The sequence below is a fragment of the Rhodnius prolixus genome, unplaced genomic scaffold, assembly GCF_049639745.1.
Source record: "Rhodnius prolixus isolate KJV_2025 unplaced genomic scaffold, Rpr scaffold_8, whole genome shotgun sequence".
Classification (NCBI taxonomy): Eukaryota; Metazoa; Arthropoda; class Insecta; order Hemiptera; family Reduviidae; genus Rhodnius; species Rhodnius prolixus.
Window position 1 is genome coordinate 39,288,486 of NW_027411593.1, and position 10,026 is coordinate 39,298,511.

Genomic DNA, 10,026 nt, shown 5'->3' on the forward strand with positions numbered 1-10,026 from the left:
ATGAATAATTATGAAACCTTTAGTAAGATCTGGAACTTGGGTAAAAAATGAATCTGGAAGTGGTTCAATGTCTTCTTCAGCAGTACATGGTGCGATATTCGGTAAAGAAGTCTGATTAAAATCCTTTCCACCCAGCTGTAAAGACGGCAGACCAGCTCTCTTTCTTGCTATCATCGCGGTCAATCCGTATTTATCCTGGAGAAGACAATGTCGAGTAAATTTATTTGAAATAAGACTTGAATTTTAATTTTTAGGGTCTACACCAAGTACAAATGTCCCAACTTAGTTTAGGAAACGAATTTGTAATGAGTATAAATATATGTACAAATATTTAGGCAAACAAATCTTTAACTTGTAACCTTTTTATGATTTTTTTAAAAATTCTCTTGCCTACAATAAGGGCAGATATAGGTTCACTGGAACTACTTCTTAAAAGTCTCAAAAAAATATTTTTAGCACATGATCTGGATTTGAATAGAACATCTCAAAACTAAACTAAAATCGCTGCATAAAACCTCTACATTTTTGTCTCGTTTGTTTTTTTGATACTATCATCACATGTAATGTAAACAGCATTACAGTGGTTTTAATGATTTGTTTGAAGTGATTTTCCAGTATTTCGCAATTTTCTTCAAAATGATTATAAAGATTTTCTTTAGGGTTCGTACGGAAGAGTAACCAAAGATATTCCTTAAAAATCTACGTCAGAACAAGGTACGATTCTGCCAGCTATATTTTAAGGTCCACTTTAAGCGTTGAGCAAATATCAAGTTTGAAAAAATAGATTAAAGAAATACAATTTTAATGTATAGAGATTTGTGTGTTTTTTGGATTTTCTGGAAATCAGCTCAACCTCATTTCTCTAAATCTGAGATTCTCAGTTCACTATTGTTACTTAAAGGTTTTGTTTTAAGAAATTTGTTCGAGAATTTTAGAGAATCGCTAAGTGATTGAGGAAGTTCAAGAGAAGGAGAAACTGTTAAGGTTTAATATACAGTTTTACCTATAAATCCACTTTATTTATGGGTGGTTTCTTTAAAGTTTAGTTTTCTGAAACTTTTTAAGGATGAGAAGGTTGTGTGAGTTTCAAACCAATTTTTTTACTTCTTACTGTTCAGTGAACAGACCATCATGATTGACTATCGAAATCTATCTTTCAGCCAGTTGAAGAATTACGCGCCATTACTTTCCAAGAATTTGAATTCAATTATTTTTTTACAAAAGTTTCAATTTCAACAGCTTGAATACAAATTAAAAAGAGTTAAATACTATTAAGATTTCATGTATTTCTCTGTTTAACCGTAGTGTATGGCTATTATCATATTGGAATAATTCTTGAGTGCAATTCACCAAAGCTATGTTAGCTAGGTTAACGTTCTTGTGTACATTGTAACTGCTAGGTGGTAGTAAAGATCGGAATTAGGGAAAAATATATAAGAAACAAATTTGTTATGCATAACTCCTTCGAATTGTCTGAAATTGCACCTTGCACTAAATAAAGTGTAACCGATTAAACGCAATCCAACCACACTATTAGCTGACTCGGGATTTCGCTGGTGATACAAACTATTCTTAGTGAATGAATTTTTCAAAGGAAACTAACAAATATTGCAGCAAGGGGCTTTTGTAAGGGGGCAACTTTAGACACTGGGAGTTCTGCAGCAAGTAGAATTTTTCATGGTAGCTTCCCGTTAAACTTTATCAATTCTCACAAACTGACCTCAATATTCTTTTATTTTTTACCCATCATCGACGGGGAAATTCGAAAATCAAACATATCTTTTCCTTCGAATACATAAAGTACTTGCGAAGTTTATGCAATGTAATTTTCTTCCAGTGGTAAAGTGTAATTAATTGTTGAAAAATCCACGGTCATGATTTTATAGAAAAGCTCTGAATGCTGAAGGGAACAAAATAGTTAAAAAAAAAAATCTACAAATTCAAGTAAAATCTTGCCTGTAATCATGTTAAATGCTTTTTCAAGTAATTACTTAAGAATTTCTTTTTATCTGCATAATTCAATAACTATAGGATAAAAAAAATCTTACTGTAAGTGATGTATAACCTTTCCTAAGAGAACCATACGATTTTTTCTCCTTTTGACTTCGTTCTGTCATAGCAATCATCTTATAGTATTCCAAATAAGATGTTAAAAGATTTGCATAAGGGTTTTCTTTTACCGGCCAATTACCAGCAGCTAGAAAACAAGACAAGAAAAACATGTTACCATCTCTTTCAATAATTTTAATTTTTGAAGAAATATGGAAGGAAATTAGAGACTAACCAACAGTTTGATCTTGAATGTTGACATCTCTTGTAGTCCATCTACAGAAAAAACAGGACAGGTAATAACGTTTTGTTGGAGTGGACTTGGTTGAACCTTCTTCAGCGCTGCGCATCGTTGCACGTACCGATAATGGATGAAAACAGTTGGGACAATCAAAACATGTGCTACACCTGTTTTTCTTTAATCTTGCTTCGGCAGAGGGCAGATGTTCCATACAATTAGAACAGTAATGTGAATCTACCTGAAATTTTAATTAGAACATGTTCAAAATATGCATTAAATTGAAAATTTCTTTTTTAAGAGGAGTGTGAGAATAATAGCACTGCTTAGTTCTTGTTTAAGAATTATATTAAAACAAAAACTTATACAAATTATTATATTAATTATACTTAACATAAATTATACAAAACAAAAACTTTTCAACTTTACAATCATTTGGCGGAATCGGTACTACATCCTTTGATACAGGCCAAAAGTCATATTCTAGAATGAAAAAAACTTTCGTTTTTTGTTGATTTTAACTTTCTCACTCTATTTTTCTTAAACCACGTCTATACAATTGGCCAATTATGTTCACTAAAAGATTCTAAACAGGTTTCCACATAACTTGAAATTATTCTTATTTCAAAGTATATAATATCTATTATTGTATCCATATACGCTTATACAAACATTGCCTAGAAGGTAAAGAGTAAAATAATAAGTAACTTCCAGAGTAGAAAACATACTCTTCTTCAGAAATTAATAAGAAGATTCTGTTTACACACAGGCTGCTTAGTTCTTCAAAAAATGCTAAGTAGGTAATACGAGCCTGGTAAGTAAGTTTGGTCAGCAAACAAGGTAGAAGAAATCCTGCAGTACCACCAGAAAACTTAACAGAAAGTAACACCATGTAAATGAAGTGGGTCATGCAGCATGATTCTCTGAAGCTGTAAAAGTATTCCAAACCAACTGACGCAAACTACCTGCCTCGCCGACTTGAAGGTAATAGACGTGACGCGCAGCATAAAAAACCGTCACTTGTGAGCAACGGCAAGTGTCTCTAAACTATCAAAGCATTCTAAACCAATTGACGCTAACTCAAGCAAACTGCACTCCCCGCAGTCAATAAAATTATTCTTTTAAGAAAAATTTACCTCTTCATTAAGCGAATCATTTTTTTAAGTAGATTTATTTGGATAATTTTAGCAAAGTGTAACAAAGATTAAACAAATTTACCCGCTATTCGTGCCTTTGAAATAAAATATTCGAGAACAAAGTTGCAATGTATGCACTGAGCGCACTAAGAAAAATACTAATTGAAGTGTTGACGCGTTCATTTTTTCTTGTAAAGTTCATGACTACACTTTTCTGTGTATACATTTGTTAACTTTGTGAGTCTTTACTTGTAGCTGGTATTTATTTATATTAATTATTTGAAGTGTGAAATTCGGGAAGGAGGGAAGTCTGGGAATGTGATTTAGGAGAGATTTAGATATTCGAAAGAGATATAGGCGCCATAAGGCATTTTATAAATATATATTCATATATAAATATTGACCACTTATTGATAAAATTTCGAGGCTTTGGTAGCTACCATTGGTAAAGATAATAACATCGAATTTGAGCTTTCTACTATTTTAATTTTTGAAGTCCTCTTTCAATCACAATGCCCACACCCATCATTCCCTTCCCCCCAAAATATACATGAAATACTTTCCTTTCCTGGTAAAAGAAAGTATCTCAAAAACAACTACTTCTGGTGAAAAAAAATCCAATTTCGAAAATATTAATCATCGCAAGACTCCTTCCTACTAGAGGTATAGGAGAGCGAGTACAAATAGTCCTCAGCAAGGTAAAATAAAAATGTTTGTAGGAAAAAAGAAATTTAGTCCACACAGAAGTAAAAAAACGTGGTATGGACATTCCCCTACTTTTTTACAAAATTTTCTAGTTACTAATTAATTGTATCATAAATTTTGTTCAACCTACGAATTGTTGAAACATATTTACTTCCTACTAACTTATCTTTGATACTCTCTAACGTAAAAGAAATCAATGACAGAAAAAAATTCGTTATCTAAAATTAGACATGATTGCAATACTTTCCTTACTTTTGAAAAAAGTAAAAATCTGGTTCATAATTTATAAGGCCTTAAATTACTAAAGGAAGGGTGGTCGGCAATGAACAGAGAAAGTATTTTTCGCAAAAAACAATTTTATAGGTGTCGATTTCATTTCCTAGTTTTGTAGATTATAAAGGTTCAAGACAGTTCAATTTCCAGGAAATGTACGCTGAAAGAGAAACATAAAGCGCCAATAAAGAGAGAGAGAGAGAGAAAACACTTTCTCTGGTTGTAGTCAACTATCCTTTCTCTTAGAAAGCAAAAATATTTATTCATTTTAATGGTTTCACTTTTTAATTTTAATAAAAATTACTCAACCAATCACTGATGTTTCAAAATTTGATGGTCTAATTGTTTTTAAGATCAAAGTATTAATCATATGCTAATTAATTGTTTTTTAGACTTGAAAAAACTTATTTTAAATTATAGGACCACATGTAAAAAAAAAAAAATTGAATGAAAACAATCTAAATAGTTTCAATTTTTAATAGATGTTATAGCTCAATGTTAGCATGACTTAAAACTGAAGAAATAATAATAATGGATTTTGGTAAGCTATACAGCTATAAATATTATTATACCAAAATTAATTAATAAAAAGTAAAAACTTCATTTCATTTTTCTAGGGTATCAATTTCTTTTTATTGCACTGTTCGCAATTACAAAAGCTATGAGAGCAGACATATTTTACAATGACAAAGAAGAAAATCAAATCAATTCCCATGGCAATAGTATTAAAAAAATGAGATCATTTCCAAGAGATTCTTTCGAACTGGCATTTCCATTTTTCAATGAACTGTTCCCACTAAGCGGAATGGGTACGAAATCCAAAGAAACATTCAACAAAAATAAAGAAGATAAAGATATGTTTTTAGATCTTTTGGATTCACAAGAAACGCCGTTAAAACCATCACCATCATCAAAAGGAGAAAAAGTTAAAAAGAAAAATGGCAAAGATAAACTTATTATGTCTTTTACTGAATTGTTTATACCTTTTCAAAATCGCAAAAGTCAATTTGAATTAAATAATGCAAAAAAAAGTGATATATTTGAGGATATTTTTAATAGTTTTCCTTTTGCTGATATCGATGGGGGATTTTTCGAAAAACATGACAAACAATCCTTGTTAAAAAAGCATAAATCACCTAAAAGAAAAATTGAAAAAGACACAATTTCACTAATAAACAATAACACCAATTCTCAGGTTATGTTAAAGAATGATGGAAACGATTTTCCAAAGAATTCTTTGATTAATCGCTTGGAAAATGAATTTTTAAAAGCTCCAAATGTTATTACACTGCTTTCAAGAGACAATATTAGCGAAGATATTTGTTGCAATCACGATGAATGTCACAATGGTAGTTTTTGTTTTAATATTTAATTTATTTCATTTTTATTTGTTACAATCTGTCGCTACAAAATGCATACTTAGCGTCTTTAACCTCATTTTCTATTTACTGAGATAGTGTGGCGAGATATATGACTGAGATGAGTTGGGGGCAGATGAGTGAATGAGTGAAAGAGAGAGTCAGCGGGTTACTGCAGAGAGATTTAGAATTACATTAAGGCAAATACTAATTAAGATCACTGATTAACAACACACTTTTACTAAATTTTAAAAATAGTGAATAAACTAAATTAATTGTTAGATTGAGTTGTACTTATGTAGATGTGGCGATGAAATATGCATGTTAAATTCTAAGATAAAAGCAGAGAGATTCATTCGCTTTGCTTATCGTTATTTTTATTTAATAACCTTGCACGGTGTTTAATCCAATTTTAAAATTTTGAATGTTACTAAAATGTAACTTTTCCTTTAAATATTTAGAACTAATAATAAGCCGAAAAATTACTCTGAAGTGATTCTTATAGTGGATTAGAGTAGAAACTAAAATTAATATGTAGGGAACACCTTTAATCTCCAACTAAACTGATTAAAAATTCAAAGTCTGCACAAAGTTTAAAGCAAATATTTTGGGATTGGAAAACTGTAAAGTCAAGCACTTTGAAATTGCTTAGGACTATTCTTTAAATCCTTTTTTTTAAAAAAAATTAATATTTTTGTCTTCTTTCAGATGAGCATTGTTCATCAGATAAATGTAAATTGAATACATACAGAAACGACAACATTAACTTAAACAATGAAAACAATGTCAATAGGAAATCTGTACTATTGGATAAAACCTACTTAATTTACGCAGTTCCTGGATTGATAGGTATTGCAATCATTTATATATTTAAAAAAAAAAATCATTTAATCGAATATCGCCTTTGGTTTTGAATAGAATCAGAAGTAAAAGGTCAGTTATGTAAGATTAGAGATCACTACCTCTAATAGAGATTGATTTCTACTATTTATTCATATATTTTCTTCATTACCTTAGAGCCAATCTATACTTTAAATATGTATAATTTGATAATTATACTCTAAGGCACTTTAGGACGAGTCATTTTGAACTGATTATCGAGACCAGAAAAAAAGCTACTATTAAACCTACAAGGGGTAGGCACAAAAATTCTTCTTTTTTTTCTGTTGCAGTGACTGAGGTAAAGGGTCCACTCTTGTTCTAACCCAATGTAATCCATTATCATTTTTAGAACAAACCCGACATTTAGTACGTGTAGATGTGCTATTAATTTAATTCATATTAGTTACCAAAGCAAACCAATACTCTGAACAAAGGTATCATTAATACGAATGTTTTGCGTTATTATTACACACATTTCATGTGTCCGTTACAACAGTTGAGCAGTTCAAGTTAGTTCCGCAAAACTAAAATGTATTGTGGTACTGGTCTTATTCCCGAACTTGGCATCTGATGTTAAATTTTTGTAGTAAAAAAAATGGTAGCTACACGTCTGTGGAGTTCTCTGCCACCTGATTGATAGTTGGACTAACTGCTTGAAAAAAGGATATTTAATGTATTCTTCTCTAAAAGAGTAGGAAATTGACAGTTTTGAAAACTAGAATAGTTAATACCTTCTTTCAACCAGATGAATTGAAGAATGTGTATTGTTCGAGTGGGAATAATTAGCTCAACATTGACGAGTTTTCAAGAATGGCTTTTGAATCAAACTGCTAGAAGTGTTTCAGAAGAACGTAGGTTCGGTTAACGTATTAAAAAAAGAACTAGTTTAAAAAGCTGAACTGGATGGATGGCTTTATAGTGTTCAACCTGATTAGAGTAAATAACTGAAGAATGGCAGGGAGAAAAAGAAACGAAAGCGAAGTTTGTGGGCGGAGAGAGAGGCTCATGAGAGAAAGAAGAAGAGGAACATTAAGATTATCAATGAATATGCAGGATGTACAATTAAATTTGATGATATACTCATCCCATTTCACTCTTCTTAAAAACTGGTCATAAAATATCATTTTAGAAGTAAAAATAACTCAGTTTTTATGTTACGATATGTCCATGAAAAGCCAAAATCTCTAAAGAATGCTATTTTCACTATAAAAACTAGGTATTTGAAAGTAGATTTCGGAGGATAATTTATGATTTATTCGATTAAAAATAAAAACTCCTTAACATTTAGGAATTTATTAAAAACTACTTATTATTTCCAGGTATCGGTGCTCTAATTTTTGGAATAGAAATTCTAAGAAGACACAATGAGTTAGTGAAACAGACTCCATTCCTATCGCAATATAATCAAGTTCAGACTTGCTGATCAAAAACCCAACTAAGAAATGCCATCAATCACTATGATATGTTCAGTTTAACACTTAAAAACTTAAATAAAAATTTATATTACTTATTTTTACGCTAGCTTCTAAATTTTGAATAAACCTAATTGACATTATATGAGGGATTTCCAAAATAAAAGAAAAGAATTTGACATCTAAATAATTTTCTTGTTTGTTTCTTTTTTTTAAGATTATTGAAACCAACCATTTTAACAATAGGCCAACGCTGAAATAAAGTTTAGCTAGTAAATTAAATAATATAAAAGGACCTTATGAGCCTATTGCTTAGATTCTGTCGAGTACCTAACTTTCTCCTCTCAACCCTACGAATTTACTTTCCTAGCGTATAAAATTCAAATAGAATAGAAGTGACTTTAATATTTTTGAGGTTATTAAGAGAGCGGATAGGATGTGCTAAAGTCCTACGTTTTTTTTTTTTTTTTTTTTTTTATTTATTTGTAAAGTTACACCAGCGCTAGACACGCTATAAGTAACAATGACAATAACTGACATCGAACTAACTAATTGAGGGGAGAAGTTACCCAGCGATAACACTCCCTAAGTCATCTCTAGGATTAGCTACTCTCCTCAGAAGAGAGGAAATCGCGAGGCCACTGGCGTTTCAGTCGTCTGGGAGGATGATCTGGATGGTGATGTGATGATAAGTGGCGGACAAGAGGATTGGAATGAGAGTGCAAGTTCTGATGAAAGTTTTTATAGCGAGTTCGTGCAACCTGACCAACAAACGGAATTTCCAGGTCTGTGTGGATGGTTAGATTTGAAACATAAAATGGAGCGTTAACGATAGTGCGGAGAATTTTAGACTGGAGAGATTGAATTCGTTGAATATTGGAGCGTTTCTACGTTCTTTTAAAAAATGTCATGCTGCAGTAATTTTTGAAATTTCATCTCTATTTTGGCGCAACTAGCGACGATAATAAAAATAATTATAGGTAAAATATAAATAATAAATCGATAATAAAAATAAATCGTAATTATAGGTAAGGTACCAAAAATTATAGAAGAAAGTATTTTGATCTTCCAAAATAGCATGATTAACAGAAACATGCACCTATTATATTTCTGTAAACAAGCAAATTTAATAACGCATAGGTATCATTATATGTTTTAAAAGCGATTTCCACTTAAAAAAAGTACAATAATTTTACCTCATGACAAACACAATAACCACATCTTAATTCCAGGCAATGTCTGCAAAAGTATAATTCCGCAATAGACATACATGAACCACAAGTACATTCGTATTGAACATAATCTTTTCGAAGCAAATAAGACATAATACAAGTTGATTTCACTCAGGAAAGGTTTTAAAATGCACACACTATTGCCTTCCTTAGGTTTCTACCTAACCTTCACAATTCTATTTTAAGGTTACTATAACAGATGGCGTTCACATCATATCATTATCTCAATTTAAATTCAACTATTAGTAATTTATAGGCATACATCCCATCCCCAAAGGACTTTCCTGTTTAGCCCCCCATCCTCAGACATGGCCATACTTTTCAATTACAGGCATATTTTGAACGAGATAGTTGTAAAGCTATCCTATTAACTCTATAAAAGGCAAGCAATGATTGAGTGAATTAGCAGGTTCTTCCTAGGGTTCAAAGTTGCTCCGATGTCCTTTACGATGGAAACTTTTCAACGACCCGTTTTAACTCTGCCATAAGTATTGATGGGTCTCACGAGCAAATCTTGGTTGACTGCGAAGTACCAATGGAATTATTCCATTAACCCTTTTTTTAAAATCATTATTGAGAAAACACTAAGCTATTTAACTTCTGAATTCTGGTATTCAGGTGATCTGGTACTTTCGCACTGCAATTCCCCTGCACTATTGTAATGGTATATTTCGAGCAGATGTAAGTAGGGTACTGGAATTGAACTGGTCACGAGAGAGATACCTTTTTTAATATAAAATC

The 10,026-nt window shown here is 31.3% G+C and overlaps 2 protein-coding genes across 4 annotated transcripts in view; one reads left to right on the forward strand and one right to left on the reverse strand.

Annotated features, from left to right (window-relative positions):
• DCTN4-p62 (dynactin subunit 4) overlaps positions 1–10,026 on the reverse strand; it is a 46,571-nt gene that overhangs the window by 4,087 nt on the left and 32,458 nt on the right. The window contains exons 1-4 of one of the 3 annotated variants that reach the window (XM_074122884.1): positions 9,250–9,460; positions 2,285–2,528; positions 2,049–2,197; positions 18–195 (exon numbers count right to left, since the gene is read on the reverse strand). In XM_074122884.1, the coding sequence (XP_073978985.1) occupies positions 18–195; positions 2,049–2,197; positions 2,285–2,528; positions 9,250–9,378 (700 nt within the window). In that variant the 5' untranslated portion in view covers positions 9,379–9,460. Of the gene's footprint in view, positions 1–17; positions 196–2,048; positions 2,198–2,284; positions 2,529–3,098; positions 3,297–9,249; positions 9,461–10,026 lie in introns of those variants that run through there. The other 2 variants (XM_074122886.1, XM_074122885.1) reach the window with 2 other exon arrangements.
• Positions 4,784–8,157, forward strand: LOC141451472 (uncharacterized). The gene is made up of 4 exons (XM_074122894.1): positions 4,784–4,942; positions 5,019–5,750; positions 6,468–6,608; positions 7,961–8,157. Exons 1-4 carry the CDS (start codon positions 4,933–4,935, stop codon positions 8,062–8,064), a joined length of 987 nt encoding a protein of 328 aa, XP_073978995.1. The 5' UTR covers positions 4,784–4,932; the 3' UTR covers positions 8,065–8,157.